The sequence below is a fragment of the Sus scrofa genome, chromosome 3, assembly GCF_054392235.1.
Source record: "Sus scrofa isolate SSC_HxYL_T2T_F1_AM1 chromosome 3, Sscrofa_HxYL_maternal_Yorkshire_Landrace_v2.0, whole genome shotgun sequence".
Taxonomy (NCBI): Eukaryota; Metazoa; Chordata; class Mammalia; order Artiodactyla; family Suidae; genus Sus; species Sus scrofa.
The window spans coordinates 64,772,362-64,793,393 of NC_139385.1; the positions used below are offsets into that span (position 1 = coordinate 64,772,362).

Here is a 21,032-nt window from a genome sequence, read left to right on the forward strand (position 1 = left end):
TAAGTCTTGATTCTTCTCACTTCCTCTGTAAAATTGAACAGAATTGGCCTTTTCTTTCTTGAAACATCCTCTAGCCCCTAGGACCCTCCATTCCTTCTGTAGAATGACCCCATCTTGGTCTCCTGACCTCTCCCCTCCCCGTCCAGGGCAGGCATTGCTCTGACATCCAGCCCTTTATAAGCAAATGTGCTCTTCCTACACTTTGGCCCCAAGACAATTCATCCTTTCCTTTCCTCTGTTGCTCCCTCCATGGACCACTCCTGCTTCTAAATCATTTTCGCTGCTCCTCATCTCTCCCACCGCCTAGGCCCTCCTGGGTGACTGTCCACTGGACATTTCCATCCAGAGGACCCCATGGTGCCCACAGTGAGGACTGAATTTAACTTCATCCCTTCCCTCCAGGCCTCTCAGACTCTTGACTTCCTCATTTCCATCTTTAATCGCAACAGATAGAACCTGCGCAGAGGGTCACCCCAAAGCCATCCGCAAATCCCTTGGGTCACAAGTCCTGTTGATTCTTCCTTTTCAGGTCTCCTGAGCCACTCTTTCTGGTCATTGATGTTTCCCTAAGCCCTCATCATCTCACACTGAGATTATTTCCGTGGATCCTGGGTGGCCTCCCTCTCCTCAGCCTCACCTGTCTAAACACAGCAGGAGACTAACCTTCCCCAAATTCTGCCTTGTCTTTGTCTCTTCCTTTTTATTGGTCATGACCGTGGCATGTGGAAGCTCCTGGGCCAGGGACCGAACCTTCACCACAGCAGTGACCCAAGCCACTGCAGTGACCATGCACCAGCAGGGAACTCCCTCTGTCTCTTTCATGCTCAGAAACACTTGGGTGCTTGCTCACACATCCTGATAAAGCCACACCCTCTCTTTCCCAGACTGATGTCTGCACCCAGTTCATCCCCATTGCACTTTCCAACCACGTGGCCTCTTTCTCCCCATATAAACCGTTGGTTTCGGCCATACTCACTTTTCTCTGAATACATTAGTTGTGGTTCTGTATTTGCTCCCGTCACTCTGTCCTTCCTTGAGGTCACTCCTTCTCTCTGTCTCGTTGGACCTCCCTGAGTCCTGCTCCTTCCTTGGGGACCACCTGCTCCGTGAAACCGTCCCCAGCTACCTTGGCTCTAGGAAAGGCCCCCTCCTCCACTGTCACCCACTGTTCACTGGCCATCTACACAGTCAGCGTTCTTCTTCATTCATTAATTGTCCCTCCAGGCTTCATGCGGCATAGGTGGATGAGCCTGTATCCATATAGCCAAAGGCAATTTTAGCTTCAGTTCTAGCGTGCATCATGATGACAAGCGGCCCTTTCCCTCTCAAATATGTTCTGGTGTGGACGGTGATTCTAACACATTGTATAGTGACCTTTTGTACAAGGTGTCTTGCATTGTAAGGCAGCTGCAGAGGGGGAGCCGTGAGAAACCACCCCCACGGGTAAGACATGGATCCTTGCCCTTGATGGCATGACAGGGGAGACAGAAGGACATTTATAACGTGATGGTGTCAGAAGGGTACAGAAGGTCTCTGAGAACTTGGAGAGCACAGATCTGGGGCCAGGGAGCTCGAAGATTCTGTGAAAGGTGTGCTTTGAGCTAAGCCGTGAAGGACAGATTGGAGTGTTGATGGCTGGGTAGGGAGACAGGAGAGAGAGGTAGCCCATGCTTGGGAGGCCCAGGAGCAAAGATGGGGTGTGAAGGCAAAGGCCCTGTGCACCGGATGTGGGGATGGGCTGGAGGACCAGCCAGGAGGAGGGCTCTGCATCCTTGCTGGGAGCACAGGTGTCTGGAAGCCTTGGGAGATGTCCTCTGGGAAATGGGTGGCATCGTTTTGGGGACCTCTGCCAGGCCAGGAGCCATGGGGACTTGGCTCGTCTTCACTCCACCATTGCCGAAGCACAGTGCCCGCCCTAAAGCAGCTGGTGAAATGTGAAAAACTTGGAACTGGGGCTTAAGGAGATGAGACCAGAAGGAGAGTGACAACAGCCAGGAAATGATCCTCAGGCTGCCGCAATCCTTCTGATGGGCATCTGAACCAAAACGGAGGCGGGGCTGCAAGACCCTCCTACGGCAGCGGGCTCTTCAGATGGTTAAGTCTGTGTCCACAGGAGGCAGGACATGACTCAGATGACCCGGGTCCCACAGAAACCTCAGCCTCAACCTCAAGTCACATCATTACTGTCGGTCTCCAACCAGCTCTTCCTCTTACGTCTCTTATTGAGCCCTTAGTCACAGGATGGAAAAATCAGAGCAGCCAAAATAGAGAAGTTAGGGAAGGGAGTAGGAAGGACAAGTGATTCACTTCAGTTGTAGTTGGAACCTGCCTCGTGCAAATGCCCTTCTCTCGCTTGCCCAGAGCACCCGACAGGGCAGGCCCTGGGCTGGGGTGAGAGGCCATTGGTGTCCTGAGGCCTCTGGGTTGATGTCACAGAGAAAGGGGCTGGAACTAGTCTTTGTGGGGGATGAACAGGAAGGGCTATGAGGGAACAAAGATGAGGACTACGGTGACGTTGGCTTATTCACAACATCAGTCCAGCAAAAGGACTTTTTTTTTGGCTGCGCCCACAGTATACAGAAGTTCCCGGGCCAGGGGTTGAACCTGCGCCACAGCAGCAACCCAGGCTGCTGCAGTGACAGCCCCTGGTCCTTAACCGGCTGCTCCATAGAGAACTCCCAGCAGCAGGTGCTCTTAACGTCCTATGTTCCACAGGTAACTGATAATTGATCGACTCTAAAAGTCATGGCCAATTAAGAGATTTTTTAAGCGTTAAGGTTTAAAGGTAACTTCCTTACCAATTTCACCTTGTAAGAAACACCACATGTATATTTTAAAAGGCAGAAGTATAATAAATAGCAGTATTGTTGTTAATAATCTGTGAGCTGTGCTGGCAAAACTGTCTTCTGTTTCATTATCCGGCATCTTTTACATCAGGACCTGTGTGATATTTTAAAAATGAGCTCTGAAAATAAAAACTTCATCTCTCTGGTTTCTAGGTCATGAAAACTGTATCTCATCTATTCGTTTACCTGTTCTTTCAGCAAATATTTGAGTTCCTACAATTAGTCAGGCCCTGTTCTAACTACTGGTGACCAAGCCATAAGCAAGATAAACAAGGCTTCCCCTGTGGTCAGTTTCTCTTTCTTTTTTTTTTTTTTTTATTGAGGTGTGATTTACATAACAACATAATATTATCAGGTGTACAATATTATGACTGGGTCTTTGTATATATTGCAGAATGATTCCCACAATTAATCTGGTGATCATCTGTCACTGTATGTAGCTACAGAATTTTTTTCTTGTCATGATCACTTTTAAGATCTACTCTGTTAGGAGTTCTCATTGTGGCTCAGTGGAAATGAATCTGAAGAGTATCCATGAGCATGCAGGTTTGATCCCTGGCCTCCCTCAGTGGGTTAAGGATCTGGCGTTGCCATGAACTGTGGTGTAGGTCACAGACTTGGCTTGGATCCTGCATTGCTGTGGCTGTGGTGTAGACAGGCAGCTGTAGCTCTGATTCGACCCCGAGCCTGGGAACTTTTGTATGCCATGAGTGCGGCCCTAAAAAAAAAAAAAAAAGAAAGAAAAGAAAAGAAAAAAAAAATCTACTCCGTTAGCAGCTTTCAGTGTATGAAACATTATTATTAACTATAATCATCACACTCTATGTTCCAGTCCCAGGACTTATTTTATAATTGGAAGTTTGCATCTTTGACTCCCTTCACCCATTTTGCTCACCCTCCAGCACCCCCCCACCATCCCTAGCAACCACTGCCTCTATGAGCTTACTCTTTGCTTTTTTTTTTTTTTAAGATTCCACATATAAGTGAGATCGTACAGTATTTATTTTGTTCTGTCTGGCTCACTTCACTTGGCGTAATGCCCTCAAGATGCATCCATGTTGACCCAAATGGCAAGATTTCATTCTTTTTTATGGCTGAATAATATTCCATGGTGTGTATCCATTTACACAATCTCTTTATCCATTCATCCGTCAGTGAAAACCTAGGCTGTTTCCATAGCTTGGCTGGTGTAAATGATACTGCAGTGACCATGGAGGTGCATAGACCTTTTCCAGTTGATGCTGTTGTTTTCTTTGAATAAAGACCCAGAAGTGGGGTTGCTGGATCATATGATAAGTCTATCTTTGATTTTTTGAGGGACTTTCATACTGTTTTCCACAGCAGCTGCACCGATTTACATTCCCACTTACAGTGTAGGAGGAGTTTTCTTTTCTCCACATCTTTGCCAGCATTTGTTATTTGTAGACTTTTGATGATAGCTCTTCTGAGGTGTGAGGTGATAACTCATTGTGGGTTTTATTTGCATTTCCCTGATGATTAGTGATGTCGAGCATCTTTTCATGTGCCTGTTGGCCATCTGTATGTCTTCTTTGGAAAAATGCCTATTCAGGTAATCTGTCCATTTTTTCGGTCAGATTGTTTGGTTTTTTGCTATTGAGTCGTTCGAGTTCTTTATATTTTTGATATTAACCCCTTATCAGTTACATGATTTGCAAATATTTTCTCCAGTTTCACAGGTTGACTTATCATGTTAATGGTTTCCTTTGCTGTGCAACAAGCTTTGTAGTTCGATGTAACCCCACTTGTTTGTTTCTGCTTTGGTTGCTTTTACTTTTGGTGTCAGATTCAAAACATCACTAAGATCTGTGTCAGGGATTCTAGGAGTTTTATGGCTTTAGGTCTTACATTCAAGTCTTTAGTTCATTTTGGGTTAATTGTGTGTATGGTGTAAGATAGTACTCTAGATTTATTCTTCTGCATGTGTCTGTTCAATTTTTCCAACGCCCTTTGGTGAAGAGAGTGCTTTTCCCCATTGTATATTCTTTGCTCCTTTGTCATAAATTAATTGACCGTATAGGTGTGGGTTTATTTCTGTGGGCTCTCTATTATGTTCCATTGATCTGTGTATTTTAGGGGTGATCTCTTGTGTCCTGGGCATTTGGGTTGTGTTAGGAGACTTTTGACCCTATTTAAATTTTCTATTTAGCAGGCGGTCACCCTGTGTAGGCAGAGCATATAGACTCCGACTTAGTTTTGTGGGCTGTAGTTCTGGTGACACTTTAGTTTTCTGATCAAGCTGTTCTGATCTGCCTCGTTCTTCTGGCCCTGCTGGGACTTTCCATGGGTTCCTCGCTGGTGCCACCTGCAGGGGCAGAACCCACCTCTGGGGGCTGCCTTCTCCTGGGAGCAGACAGAGCCAGAGTGCTGGGCCTGGGTCCCCTTGTGCCACATGCCAAAGGGCAGGGAGACACCGAATTCTGCTGGCTTTGCCCCTCTGCGTCAGACACTTGCCCTTCTGAGCTCCAAGCAGAGACCAGGAGTTGAGTTGGTCAGGGCTTCAGTTCTGTCCCTGCAGTGGGTCTGCCCCTGTCACTGCCCTGGGTATGGAGTGGGGTGCTCAGCCCACTGAGACTTTGGAGCTGCCAATTGGGGCTGCATGGTCCTTGCTGGGCTCCCTCTTTTGGGTCCCTGGCTAGAGCTGCAGACTTGCCTTGGCACTGAGGTCTCTGCCTGTTGACAGTTTTGGGGTACGGGTCCCTCCCGTGCCCAGTCCAGAAATACATAGAAGATTTAAAAAAAACAAACGAACACCCAAACAGGGAATTCAGCACATTGTCACTTCTCCCGTCCTGGGTTCCCCCGTCAGCCCACTTCTCTCCAGCTCTCAGTGCCCTTTTATCATGGGCGATGGAGTCATTTCCAGGGTATTTGTTTGGATTCGAGGTCAGGAGCAAGGAAAAATAAATCTGCTTCCTGCTCCCTATACGTAATTCTAGCAACCTTGGAAACTTTTTGAAAGCAGATCTTTTATACATTATAAAACAATGTTCCCAGTGAGTTGAAGGCTCGATTATATGCTTGCTCTTAATCAATTAAAGTAGGATGAGTTCAAACAGGATGACGAGGACTTTTGATGGGGACGGGATGGCACAGACCTCGTTTCTTTCTGCTCCTCCCTGCTCAGTACAAGTGTAAACCCTGGAAATAATGCCAGAAGCAACCAGAGGGGAACTCTGAAAGCTGATAAGAAGAAAGTGAGCAGGTTGGGGACCCCAGGACAGCAAAACCAGCACAGGGGCGGGGCATCTGACATCCACCCTTAACTACCCGACCAAGCCAGAAAAGGCATCCTGGAGGAACTCCCTCTTTCTGGAGTTTCTCTAACAATATCAGGCGAGGGGAAGCCAAAGGGAGATTCCTGTCAAACATCAGCAGTAAGGGAAAACTGCCCTTCCTTGCTGAGTCTGAGACACCCCCTTTCCATCAGGAATTCTGCTAGGAATGTGAGCTGATCCGGCAAGACAGACCCAGCTGCAGCAGGTGTCCTGGTCCAGGGAGCTTCTTTGGCCCCCAGCCCCTCCCCTGCCTGGGGAAGGAGCTCTAGCACCCCAGGCAGCACCGGCAACGAGCCCTTAGCCCAGGTGATGATTTACTGCAGAGACCGCTCCAAAGGGAAAGGGAGGCAGGATCTGGAGAAGTCACAGGCAGCCTGCCTCATGCCCTTGTCTTCCCATGCTCACTCCTCTGTGCAGAGACAGCAACACTCGGTGAAGTTTCTGCTCAGGGAGGCCCACCCGAGACACCACACTCAACCTGTTTACCGGAGGCTGGTCACATAAGCATCTTCTGGGCATGCGCCAAATCCATAGGTTCCCACAGAGACAACAGGTTGTTCAGCATGAACTGCTTTATGTGCACCAACAGTCCAGGAAGAGTGAACCCCTCTTACCTGCTACCTGTTGCCTGAGAACCACTGTAGAAGCCAAGTTCCCAGATGCCAGCCACGGGCCCTTCCTGCAAGCAGGCTTTTCTCAGGACAGCAGTCTCAGGCCTATTGTGTTCTGTCTTCTCGACACAAGAGCAGGACCCTGTGACTAGGCTGAGGAAGCACCGGATTGCACTCTTGAGATGAATTGTGTGGTGTGGGAATTCTCTCTCAATGAAGTTGTTTATAAAAATACTGTCAAGTTCTTTTTATAGACATTGGCAGCTTATTCTAAAAGTTATATGGAGGAGTTCCCATCGTGGTACAGCGATTAACGAACCCAACTACCATCCATGAGGATGTGGGTTCGATCCCTGGCCTCGCTCAGTGGGTTAAGGATCCAGTGTTGCCGTGAGCTGTGGTGTAGGTCGCAGACGTGGCTCAGATCCCGCATTGCTGTGGCTGTGGTATAGGCCGGCAGCCTTAGTTCTCATTCGACCCCTAGCCTGGGAACTTCCATATGCCATGGGTGCAGCCCTAAAAAAGACAAAAAAAGAAAAAGAAAAAGTTACCTGGAAAGGCAAGGCCCTAAAACAGCTCAAACAACTTTGACAAAGAAGAATCGAGTGGGAGGAAGTATTCTAAGGCTCACAAAGTAGCTGAGGTCATCAAGACAGTGTGGTTTGGTGGAGGCAGAGATACAGACCAATGCAACAGAGTAGAGAATCTAGAAATAGACCCAGTCAAATACGGCCAGCTGATTTCCCACAAAGGTGCAAGAGTAATTCAATGGAAGGAGACTAGCTTTTTAACAGATGGTGCAGGAACAGCCATACATCTACATGCAAAGAAATTAACTTCACAACTGATAGAAGAATTAACTCAGGGTGGATCACAGACTTACACTTAAGACATAAAAATATTAAAATAAAAAAAAAAATAGGAGTTCCCATCGCGGCTCAGAGGAAACGAATCTGACTAGCATCCATGAGGACACAGGTTTGATCCCTGGCCTCGCTTAGTGGATTAAGGATCAGGCGTTGCTGTGAGCTGTGGTGTAGGTCGCAGACGTGGCTTGGATCTGGCATTGCTGTGGCTGTGGTGTAGGCCAACAGCTGTAGCTCTCATTCATCCCCTAGCCTGGGAACTTCTCTATGCTGCAGATGTGGCCCTAAAAAGACAAAAAAGAAAAAAAAAAATAGAGGATCTTTGACACCCTGGGGTTAGGCAAAAAGCTCTGAGGCTTGACACCAAAACCAAGATCCATAAAAGGAAAAGCTAATGAGTTGGAGCTCATTAGAATGAAAACTTTTGTTGTTCTGTGAAAGACCCTGTGAAGAGGCTGCAAAGACAAGCTATGCACTGGAAGAAAATACCTACAAGCCACACATCTGACAAAGATAGTATCTAGATTATATAAAGAGCTTCCAGGAGTTCCCAGTATTGCCACTGCTGTGGCTCAAGTCATTGGTGTGGTGCAGGTTTGATCCCTGGCCTAGGAACTCTGATGTCTCAGGATTGGCCAAAAAAACAAAGTCTTCAAAAGTCAGCAGTAAGGAGTTCCCACTGTGGTGCAATGGAATCAGTGTTGTCTCCGCCTTGGCAGGGACACGGGTTTGATCCCTAACCCAGTCCAGTGGTTAAGGTTCTGGTATTGCCACAGCTGTGGTGTTGGTCACAACCCCGACTCAGACCTGATTCCTGACCCAGGAAATCCATGTGCCATGGAGCTGCTGAAAAAGAAAACTCAACAGTTAAAAACAATCCAATTAAAAAATTGGCAAAAGACGTAACCATACATCTTCCTGAAGAGGATCTACAGATGGCCATTAAGTATATACAAGGATGTTCAGCACCATCCATCATTATGGAAATGGAAATTGATACCACAGGTAACACACACCTCTCAGGCTGATTAATGTAAAAAATCGTGATACCACCACATGAGGGTGAGGATGCAGAGAAACCAGATCACTCACCCACTGCTGACAAGAATGCAAATGGTCCACCCACTCTGGAAACTAGTTGGACAGATTCTTCTACAACTAAACATACACTTACCATCCAAACCAGCAGTCTCACTCGTGGACATTTATCACAGTGAAATGAAAACTTCTGTCCACACTAAAACCTGTACACAGGTATTTGTAGCAGCTTTCTTTGTAATAAGCCCAAACTGAATCAGCCCTGATGTCTTTCTCTGGGTGACTTTAAGGAGTGGTCCTACCATGCCAGGGAATACTATGCAGCAGTGAAGAGGAACAGACTGTTGCTACAGTGGATTCATGGCTCAGATGGCTCTCCAGGGAATTATACTAAGTCAGAAAATGCCTATTGTAAAAGGTGCCTTCCTGTATGACTCCATTTATAAAACATTTTGAAATAAAGGACAGAAGTGTGGTTGCCAAGAGTTAGAGCCCTGGGGGTGAGGGAGCAGGAGATGAGTATGATTACAGGGGGGCAACACCAGGGATCCTGTGATGATGCAGGTGTTCTGTGTTTTGTCTGTCAGTTGAAAACATGAATCTCCATGGGTGATGAAATTGTATTCTTGTAGGAGTTCCTGCTGTGGCACAGGGGGTTAAGAATCTGTAGTGGCTCAGATTGCTGTGGAACCGAGAGTTTGATCCAGTTTTGGTTAAAGAATCCGGTGTTGCCACAGCTTATGGTGTAGGTCACTGCTGTAGCTCAGATTCAATCCCTGGCCTGGGAACTTTCATATGCTGTGAGTGCAGCCATTAAAAAAAATTGTGGGCATTCCTGTTGTGGCTCAGTGGGTTTTGAACACGAGTAGTATCCATGAGAATGCAGGTTCGATCCCTGGGCTCACTCAGTGAGGTGAGGATCCAGTGCTACTATGAGCTGCAGCATGGGTCACAGACATGTCTCAGATCTGGCCTTGCTGTGGCTGGCAGCTGCAGCTCCAATTCAATCCCTGGTCAGGGAACATCCACATGCCACAGGTGCGGCCCTAAAAAGTGAAAGAAAAAAAAAAATTCTTGGAATTGTTAACAGACACGCAAAAGTTAGTTTAAGTAAAATTTGGGAAATTTGAGTCAGATCAGTGAATTGTATCAGAATCAAAAGCCAGACTGTGGTATACTATAGTTGGGCTCAGTGTTACTGTCAGGGAAATGGGCAGAGGGTCAAAGGGAATTTTCTAAAACTGTGTTCAAGTCTATAATTACCTCAGTTACAAACAACCAAGCCTTTCCCTGCAGGACAGGAGGAAGCGAGATGACTGGTCCCCTGAAGTTTCCCATCTTCCCCTGCTCATAGCCCCCCCAGTCCGACTCCGGCTTCTCCCTAAATCTCTGAGCCTCCTCCTCCTCGCCTGTGTGGGAGCAGGAACAGCGGCACGGTTGTTCGGCGGGACCCTGACCGCCTCCCCACCCCTGCCGCTTCTGCAAGTGGCTAGCCCCACGGGCAGGTGGTGTGTCAGCCCAGGGCACTGCTCACCACAGGCTTTTAGGAGCCAGAGCTCACCAGAGGGAGCTCCCCGCCCCAAACCAAAGAGGGGCATTTCCCTCATTCTCCATATTGATGGCCTTTGTCTTTTTCTCTTTTTTCTTTTTCTTTCTTTCTTTCTTTTTTTTTCTTTTTCTTTTTTTGATTTTAGGGCTGCGCTTGTGGCATATGGAAGTTCCCAAGCTAGGGATCAAATCAGAGCTACAAATGCAGGCCTATGCTACAGCTACAGCAATGCCGGATCCTTAACCCACTGAGCGAGGCCAGGGATCCAACCCTCATCCTCATGGATCCTAGTAGATTTCATTTCCGCTGCGCCACAACAGGAACTCCTTGATGGCTTTTTTCCATGGGTGCAGCAACTGAGGCCCAGTGTACACTTTCCTGCTAATATTTACCTGAGGAGTGATAGGCATCTGAATTTTTTCAAAGACATCTTGTCTTTTTTTTTTTTTTCCCCTGGACCTCATGTTAAGGAAAGATATGGAAACATCAATAAGGACATCAGCCTAGAGATATGGCTCAGAGCCAAGGCTGGTGGCTTTGAGGGACTCTGGGGTCCTTGCTTCCCCGTCACCCCCGCCACCAGGCATCACAATAAAGCATGTAATCTAATTAAAATCAGGTTAGTCTCAAGATAAGCCCCTGCTCCTCGCTCTCCCCCCTCCAGCGTCAGTGGAGAGATGCTGATGCCTGGTGCTCTCCCGCATCCACCCACCCCTCCCTCCACCCCAGCAGAAGCCTTGGGAGGACCTGATCCCCAGCCATGGACCCCCCCCCCCCACCAGCCAGGGCCTCCCATTGTTGGATACCTGAACAGGTGGCCAGACACCAGGGTCTTGGGGGAGTAGGTGTGTTGGGGGGAGTGTTGTAGTGAATCCACTGAAAACCTGCTGAGGCGGTGTCTGCCCTGCACCCAGGAGAGAACAAAGCTTGATTTTTTTTAAACAAATGAGAGGCTTAAGGCTATTTTTTTTTAAGGAAAATGACTATAAATAGGCAGTGTGTGACAGATGAAAAGAACCCCTTCCCCAAATCCAGAACATTCCCTCTCTAGGATCACGTAATCTTACGGGGAACAGTAAGACCCTAGTCTTGTTGTTCAGGGACTTGGGTCTGTGTGGGGACCTGCAAACCCTTGGGGACTCGAGGCCCAGGGATACGGTGCTCCAAGTATATTGGGAGGAGTGGGGGGGCTGAGGGAGGGAGAGCGTGTGTGTTTGTGTGCATGTATTATTGTCACATCTAGAGAAACTCATTTTTCATTTTTCATTCCCTTACCTCTTAGGCCAAGTCTCAGGCTAATATGTTACAAGGAAAACTTTCTTGTTATTTTCCAAATAGATGAATCCCCAGTGTGAATTCTGAAGTCACTTGTACAGAGAATCATGTTTCTCTCAGGATATATGGAAACTAACCCTTGCTTTCACCCCTCCCACAGCTCTCTCTCTCTCTCTCTCAGCTTTTCCAACTTAGCATATTAAAGGCCTTTAAAAAGCTTCTAACATTGGCTTTCCACAGTCCGCCCTTTGTTCTCCAAGCCTTTGTTCCTTTGCCAGCTCGTGAATTCAGGGGGCTGCCCAGCAGCCCTGCACCCTCGGAATCCAGGGATGAGCGGCCACAGCTGGCTGGCTGTGCCCACAAAGCAGAAAGGCCCAGGCTTCATCTTCCAGACTTCTCCGCCCAGGAGGGCAAGTTCACAGAGAGCTGAGGGCAGGCGGGCGATTGTGGGCGCCTCAGACCCAAGGATGTCAGAACCGCAGCAGCTCCTCTGAGCTTTTCCTTCCATTCCTGGGGCCTCAGCACCCACAGGCCTTAACCCTCCTAGCCCCGCCCCCCCCACCTCCACAGGGCTCCCTAGCCACCTCCCTCAGAGGTATCACTTGGGTCCAAGTTGCAACCCGCTTTTTGGCCTGGTCCACCCTATGTTTTGCAAAGGCTGGCTAGAACTTGTTAAGATTTCAAAAAAAATAGGCATGACATGGTTGTTGTCTAGTAGCTCAAAAAACAGAGGAGTGGAGGAGTCTGCCCTAGGCTGCACTTCCCCCTTGCTTGGGGAAGGTTTTAAAAGCAGGTAATGTTCCTAAGCTCCCAAGTCATCTCACCTGTTCAGAGCATCCATCACAGGCGTGTCCCCAGCTGAGATGCCAGGCAAGGCAGCGTGCTCTCTGCCCAGGAAGCCGGCCTTCCAGTTGCTGAGTGTTGCCTTGGGAAGGTAAAGGTGAAAAAGTTAGACTTTCAATGCCTCCAAAGGCGTCCCCGCTAGGTCATCGTTTTGCAATTAAGTTGCTCATAAAATCTAATAGGTCAGGAGAGAGTCAAGCCGTAGAAAAACAACAGCCCCCACAACACCGACAATGACGAGTCCATAAGGCTCAGCTAACCTGCTCTAGAAAGGAAGTTGCTCTTTTCGACTTTTAAGTCTCAGAACCCTCACGTTGTCCTCTGTCCTTCTCGGGTACATTGCTCGTTATGACACACATCTCTCCCTATTGGTTACGATTAAGTGCAAGGTTTGTTATCACACACGTGTGTCTTACAAGATGAAAGAGTAAAAGAGGTGGCAGAGGTGAAGATCTCAAGTCAGAGCTGGGTTTCTAGCTCTGTGAATTGTTTCTCGTTTCCCGTACGTTAAATGGGGATAATAATGACATTACTCATTACTTAATGGATTGTGGTGAGGACTAAGGGATTATAAGTAAGGTTTCTAAGGAGTTCCCTGGTGGCTCCCTGGGTTAAGGATCTGTTGCCAAAATACCAGCTACCTCTATACACTGATGCCAAATAGAAACTCAGAGACAGAGTTGGAGGAAACAGAAAAGTAGCTTTAATTGCCTGGCAAAGGGGACACAGCAGGCTGGTGTCTCAAAGACTGCCCCATGGAGCGGGTAGGGAGGAGTCTTAGAGTGTCAAGGAGCAGGGTGTCATCAGCTCGTGGACATTTTCCTGATGGGGGAGGGGTCACTGGAAGTCAGTGTCATCAACCTTCTGGTTCCAACTGGTCTGGGGTCTGCGTGCTTGTGGGCATCATAGAGTTAACTTTTTCTACCCTGTGGGGGCTTTAGCACCTGCAAAACAGCTCCAAAGACATGGCTCAGAATATTATCTATAGTCCTTGAGGAAGAACTAAATGTCCTTGACTTGGTTGAATGGCTAAACTGCTATTATTTTGTTTTCCTTTTTCTCTGTACTTTCCTTTTTCTCTGTTTTCTCACTTCTCTGATGAATTGATTCTTTGACTAAAGTTCCTCTACAGACAGAAGGCAGGTGGAGGACATGAGTGGGGGCTATTCCAGGAAGGCCTTGTAAGGTCCTACTCAGTGACAGATACAGTGCTGTCACTAATGTGGCTTGTGTCACTGCTGTGGGACATGTTCCAACCCTGGTCCAGGAACTTCCACATGCCAGCCGGGGGGACTATGACACTTAGTAATGGGTAACTGCTCAGTGTATTTTAGTGATTAGTATCTTTCGTATAATCAAAATTATGCTTAAAGCTTTTTTTCTTTTTTGTCTTTTTGCCATTTCTTGGGCCGCTCCCTCGGCATATGGAGGTTCCCAGGCTAGGGGTTGAATCGGAGCTGTTGCCACCGGCCTACACCACAGCCACAGCAACGCGGGATCCTTAACCCACTGGGCAAGGCCAGGGATCGAACCCGTAACCTCATGGTTCCTAGTCGGATTTGTTAACCACTGAGCCACGACGGGAACTCCCAATGCTTAAAGCTTTTCACAATCCTAGTAACACCTGTCCTGAGAGGAATACATATATGGACTGTTTCACTTTAGACATTAATGTATTCATCAAATTGAGGGTGTCTTCTCCTAATCAAAACCAAAATAATGAAATTCTTGTGCTTTGAGTGAGCAGTGGAATTCGATGCTTCAGTAATGGGAAGGTGCAGCTCCTTGATGACCCTAAGCAAGTACAGGATGTGAATTGGGTTTTATTGCATTTTTATCCTCTTACCTTTGTAATAGCTTCAGGTGGTTTCACTGCTGTGAGGATGATTCGTGAGGGCGAATTTTGATGCCAAAATGATGCAAATGAAAGTCTGGATTCATGACAAATGACGTCAAAACCGGAGAATGTGAATGCAAATTGTAGTTAGACCAAAAGGAACTTAAATGCCAAAACAGCATATTATGCTAACACTACATTTGAAAGATTTTACAGGAGAAAAAGGATGAGTTTGTGTGGCATCTAACCATGTTGCGGTCCTCTTGACGCCAGACCCTTTTTTTCAGCCAAATTGTTCATAAAAACTAATTAAAACAGAATGTGATTTTTATGTGTCTATACTGCACTGAGTGAAGTGGACAGTTTGCAGGACTCAGAAGAGACCTTCCTCCATCTCCCACCTTGAGGCCCTTCTAACCTTCATGTGTGGCCCGGAGGCTCTGAGTGAAGGTTAGAGAGTCTGGGAGCTGGAAAAGGTTTTGGGGTGTCAGATCCTGTCCCCTCTGCCATGGGGTGGAAAATTGAGGCCCTCGGAGCTCCAGTGACAGGAGGCCATGTAGCTCATGAGCAGTGGAGCTGGACAAGGATGCTTGTCCTATGGTGAGGTCCCCAGTTGGCCCTTCCGGCACCTCCTTTCCCCCACACCTTTCCTGGATTGGTTAAAACCTAACCTGCTGGCCCAGCCTGGCTGGGACTCTGGAGCAGGAGCTGAGGGGGCAGCTCACAGGAGACCAAGTTACTCTGCTGGGCTGACTTGCCTTTCAGTCCCTCCTGCACCCCAGGCTTCAGCCTCTGTCTCCGTCGTGTGACTTGGTGACTTGAAAGATCCCAGGCCTCGGAGGATGCTGGAGCAAGGCCCTTTTTGGGACTGGAAGCCCCTCCCTCACAGCAGGGACAGCTCTGGATGTTTGGTGTGGTTTTCTTAGAGCCCCGTTTTCACAGTGTCTGTGCTTTTGAGCACAACCTAATAAATGTCCCAAAAGACTGAAACAGAACTGCACACAGGAAGTGGCACAGGGGCAGTGACCGCCCCCTCCAGAACATGAGGCCGTCCTGGCTGGACCCTTGAGACTTCGGACTGCCGCCTCCAGGGCTCCTTGGCCTCCTCACCCTGACCCCATGGGGAAGCACCTGTCTACCAGTCCCACATCCTGGCCCAGCCAGGCTGGCCTGCAGGGTCAGCACAGCCTATGCCTGTGGTGTATACTCAGCTAAATCCGCCAGATGCCCTGGGCACCAGCACCCCTGATGTGGCCCCCTACGGACCTCCTCCTGCCATAAAGCAAGTCTCCCATAGGGATTCTTGGCTCGGCTGCTTTGTAGCCAGGCTCTAATGCTGCCACCCTGTCTTGTATGGAATTTCATGCATCTTTGCTCACCAGGGGCCTCTGAAACTGGTAATTTTTAAAATAAATAGTTGCGATCTTTTTTTTTTTTTTGGCCTTTTTAGGGCTGCACCTGCAGGATGTGGAGGTTCCCAGGCTAGGGGTCTAATCAGAGCTATAGTTGCTGGCCTACACCACAGCCCCAGCAACGCAGGATCTGAGCCACATCATAGCTCACGGCAACGCCAGATCCTTAACCCACTGAGCGAGGGCAGGGATCAAACCTGAGTCCTCATGGATGCTAGTTGGGTTCGCTAACCACTGAGCAACAACAGGAAACTCAATAATTAGGATCTTAGTAAGCCTACACATTGACCCATGTGACGGGCCATTGACCAACTGAGAGCATTCTAGAGGTGGGGAGAGATGGCCTCTCTGTCCCTTTGAATAAACAAGCCGGCCTCTTCTGGCCAAGTGGACACGGGGACTTTCTAATAGATGACCCAGTCTCTCCATGAGGTTGACAAATTTCTGTTTCCCATTATTGTTGTTTCGCTGCATAAAATCCCTCAATTCAGTGCTACAAAAATAGCACATCTCTGCAGCACCATGTCCCCTTGCAGGCCTCCGAGTGGCAAGGGGTCCCCTAGTCATCTTCCTTGTGACAGTGACGATGCAAGCCACTCTCCCTTAAATGGCTGTGGAGTTCAGCTCAAACTCTGCATTGAATAGAAACTTGGGAGTTTCACACACAAATCCAAAATAACCGTGCATCACTCTTGGTGGATTGGCCCCCAGAGCTGCTGGAGTCAGGGCTGGGGGAGGGGAGAGGGATAAGGCGGAGGGTGACCCTCGTCCTCCTTTTAAGTCTGAAGCCAGCCCTTCCAGCTTCCAGATTCCAGTTTCTTAGGGTCTAAGGGAAAGTCCCAGGAAGATGGCTGTCATCTGTGAAAGAGTTTAGTTAAGTGCTGACCAGGTTCAAGGCTGTGATAAGTACCCACCAAAGCACCCTAGCTAATCACAGGGGAAGCTCTGCTGGGCTCATCAGGCTGCCAGTTTATAGGCCTGTAAACTGTTTTTTTTTTAATTACTTAATGAATTTTATTACATTTATAGGTGTACAACAATCACCACAACCAAATTTTATAGCATTTCCACCCCAAACCCTCAGTGCATCTCCCCACCCCGCAACCTGTCTCCTATGGAAACCATAAGGTTTTCAAAGCCTGTGAGTCAGTATCTGTTCTGCAAAGAAGATCATTGTGTCCTTTATTTATTTGTTATTTTTTTATTGTTATTTCCTAAACACAATTTTTTTCCCACTATGCAGCATGGTGTCCTTTTTTTCAGATTCCACATGTCAGTGATAGCATTTCATGGTGGTGTCTTATTGTCTGACTGACTTCACCTAGCATGATAATTTCTAGGTTCATCCATGTTGCTGCAAATGCCGTTATTTCTTTCCTTTTGATGGCTGAGTGATATCCATTGTGTATATGTACCCCATCTTCTGGATCCACTCCTCTGTTGATGGATATTGAGGTTGTTTCCATGTCTTGGCTATTGCATAGAGTACTGCAATGAACACTGGAGTACATGTCTCTTTTCCAGTCATGGTTTTCTCTGGATAGATGCCCAGGAGTGGGATTGCTGGATCCAGTGGTAGATCTGTTTTTAGTTTTCTGAGGAATCTCCATACTGTTTTCCACAGTGCTTGCACCAATTTACATTCCCACCAGCAGTGTCATAGGTTTCCTTTTTCTCCACACCCTCTCCAGCACTTATTGTTTGTAGTCTTTTTGATGATGGCCGTTCTGAATAGGCCTGTAAACTGTTGAATTAACGAGAATGGGATGGGCCCCCCCAACACAGGTTCCCCTAACACCCCACTCCCATGCTGTCATAGCAAGGTCTTTGCAATTATTCATGTGACAGCTTTTTTCCTTTGGGGGTTTAACCTCTGGGGAGGGCAGACCTTATCAGTCTTGAGCACAGGTGGATCCACCAGGACACCACATGTAGTAGGCATGCAATCGTGAATGAGAGATGGATGGATGGATGGATGGATGGAGCTGAATGTATTCATGTCTTGCATTCATTTTCCAAAAAAAGACATATTAGGAGCAACAGGTGAACAGATGTGGATTGTAGAGAAAGTGCTCTCCCTCCAATTAAGAAAGCATCATGAGTGATTTTTAAGTTATCTCTTAAAGGCTGATGATCATATTTTCCCACTTAAATTCCTTTTATCTTAGCCCTTTATTCAGTGAACTTTTTTTTTTTTTTTTTTTTTTTTTTGTCTTTTTGTCTGTTGTTGTTGCTATTTCTTGGGCCACTCCCGCGGCATAAGGAGGTTCCCAGGCTAGGGGTCGAATCGGAGCTGTAGCCACCGGCCTACGCCAGAGCCACAGCAACGCGGGATCCGAGCCGAGTCTGCAACCTACACCACAGCTCACGGCAACGCCGGATCGTTAACCCACTGAGCAAGGGCAGGGACCGAACCCGACCTTGGTTCCTAGTCGGATTCGTTAACCACTGCGCCACGACGGGAACTCCTCAGTGAACTTTTATTGCTGACAGTTTCATCTTTCTTTCTAGGTTTTATTCTTATAGATGGTGGTTATGGTTTATTGTTTTTGTTGATAAATGTCTTAGCATCTTTGTGGCCCTGGGCTGTTGAAAAATTTCCCCTGGAGAAACTCCATCATAGTCCACACCTACCCAGGATGTCATTGAGACATGACAAATAGAGTGCCTGAGACATTTTGGATTCTCTCCACAGCCATCAACCTCTGTCTTCTCCAGGCTGAACAGATCCCATGCCCTGAAACCCTTTTGCCATCGAGCAGTCCAAAGTATGGTTCCTGTTATGATAACAACTCTTACTGAAAGATGAAGAGGGTGGCTTTCTCCTGGGGGTACAGCCAGACCCTGAATCTGCCTGTCGTTTTGAAATAAAACGTTGTGCAGAAACATCAGTCTGATGGGTACCCGGTATTCTTCTTCTTCCTTTTTTTTTTTTTTTTTTTTTTTTTTTTTTTTGCTTTTTAGGGCCACACCCATGGCATAAGGAAGTTCCCAGGCTAGGGGTCGAATCGGAGCCTACACCACAGCCACAGCAATGCAGGATCCGAGCTGCATCTGTGACCTACACCACAGCTCACAGCAATGCCAGATCCTTAACCCACTGAGTGAGGCCAGGGATCGAACTGGCAGGCTCATGGTTCCTAGTTAGATTTGTTTCCCCTGTACCATGACAGGAACTCCTGGTACCCAGTATTCTGTCCAGACGTCCCTGACTTGGATTGGAGAATGGTCTGACCCAGACCTTCAGAAGGGTGCTCCTGGGGCTTTAGAGAGGCCGGGAGGGGGGGCAGGATCTTCCTGTGGGCGATAAAAGCCATTTTCTGCCTCTCCCCTCTGGCTCTCCCCTGCCCCAGGCCACCCCTGCCTTGACGACCACTGCTTGCTTCCAGAAGCAGAGCGTTATCTGTTCCCTTTCTTTTAGTAGGTTTACTTAGAATAAGATGTGAGGACATGAGTTGGAGTGAGCGGGGCAGCCACAGCTCCGGGATGGAGCGGAAACCAGGGAGGAGAGGCCACCTCTTTGGGCACCTGTGTAAAGCCAGGGGTGGCGAGTGGGGGCTGAGCTCCCACGTTCTCAAGTGCCCACAGTTAGAGGGAAATGCACTGCCCCATGTGGATGCAATGGAGTCTGTTCTCTGTGATGTAGGGACCCAGGAGGTGTGGTGACATGGAACTTTCATCTCATTGTTTCTTCTCAGTTTCCTTGTTCTGTGAAACTCAGGATATTATCATTTCTGAGCCCCAAATTAGAAAATGTAAAACTTCATCTCCACGACAACTTTTCTTTTCTCCTTGGAGTGAGTTCCTGTGATGACCTCATTTTCTTGCTTCCGGAGGGAATAAGCCTTTAAAAATAAGTATGTGGTTGTCCCAGTGTCAGAAACGGATTTTAAAAAATAAATCACCCGTTGTGGAGAGAAACTTGGAGGAGGGTTTTGAAATCAAATTTATCCCATGGAGTTCGCTGTGGCTCAGTGGTAATGAACCTGACTAGTTTGCATGAGGACACAGGTTCAATCCCTGGCCTTACTGGGTTAACGTTGGCATTGACTCGAGCTGTGGTGTAGGTCACAGACTCAGCTCGGATCTGGCTGTGGCGTAGGCCGGCAGCTGCAGCTCTGATTTGATCCCTAGTCTGGGAACTTCCATATGCCACAGGTGTAGTCCTAAAAAGCAAAAAAAAAAAAGAAAAAGCAAAAGAAAAAAAGGAAATCAAAGTTACCCCCCCCCACCACCACACATCACCTTACTGCAAAAGAAACTTTATTCTTGTGCTCAGAAACAGGTGTCTCACTAAAATTATTTCTCTGTTATCTATTACATCACAGTGGAGAGGTCGTTGCCTTTGAAAGCTCTACTAATTATGACAGCGTTCTCCAAGAAGATGGAGCAGTGAGTGTTGAATAAAATAAATTTGCTGTACTAGACCCTAGACTATTCAGTCCCTGCATAAATAGATGCAGCCGGTTTCCTGTGAGTCACGTGCTTAGCGTGGGCCCTTAGCCACTCGGCCCTCAGACCTGCATTGTTGTGTGTCCACTGAGTCCTCACAGTGTTGGGGGACAGAGGAGGTCCTGTCCTTAGGAGCACACTGCTTAGATGCCCATCAGCTATTTCACTGCGCTTCTTTTGCCATAATTAGAGAGGAGGTAAGCTATTGGCAATCAATCTGTGTGAAGGGGACTCCATTACATTTATAGCTCTTTGAATTAGGTCAGGACCCCAGAACGATGAATAGCTCAGTCTCTGACCTCACGAGGTGAACTTCACTGTGGCAGAGACAGCCTGATAGCCCTTTGATACGGCCTTGTGGACAAGTGGCATCAAGTGGACCACTGTGTAAAAGCCTGTTTTGTGACCAGCACTCTTGCGGGCTGAATGGGGCCTGAAAGAAAAGTAAAAACAGGAGTTCCCGTCGTGGCTCAGTGGTTAAGGAATCTGACTAGGAACCATGAGGTTGTGGGTTCAATCCCTGGCCTTGCTCAATGGGTTAAGGATCTGTCGTTGCTATGAGCTGTGGTATAGGTCGAAGATACCGCTCAGATCCCTCATTGCTGTGGCTCTGGTGTAGGCCGGCGGCAACAGCTCCGATTAGACCCCTAGCCTGGGAACCTCCATACGACCCTAGAAAAGACAAGGGAAAAAAAAAAAGATAAGCAAAAAACAGGAGTTCCTATTGTGGCTCAATGGTAATGAGCCCAACCAGTATTGATGAGGTTGTGGGTTCGATCCTTGGCCTCGATCAGTGGGTTAAGGATCCATTGTTGCCGTGGGCTGTGGTATAGGTCACAAACACGGCTCAGATCCTGCTTTGCTGTGGCTGCAGCTACTGGCCTACACCACAGCCACTGCAATGCCAGATCAGATTCGAGCCAATTCTGTGGCCTACACTGAAGCTTGCAGCAACACCAGATCCTTAACCCACTGATCGAGGCCAGGGATCAAAGCTGCATCCTCAT

General features: G+C 47.8%; 1 protein-coding gene across 2 annotated transcripts in view; it reads left to right on the plus strand.

Annotated features, from left to right (window-relative positions):
- Positions 1 to 21,032, plus strand: part of RFX8 (regulatory factor X8) — a 68,116-nt gene that overhangs the window by 21,595 nt on the left and 25,489 nt on the right. Inside the window, exon 5 of one of the 2 annotated variants that reach the window (XM_005662358.3) lies at positions 19,902 to 19,965. The exons of the other annotated variant lie outside the window; for it this stretch is intronic. Within the exon in view, the coding sequence (XP_005662415.1) occupies positions 19,902 to 19,965 (64 nt within the window). The remainder of the gene's footprint in view (positions 1 to 19,901; positions 19,966 to 21,032) is intronic. 2 annotated transcript variants of the gene reach the window in all.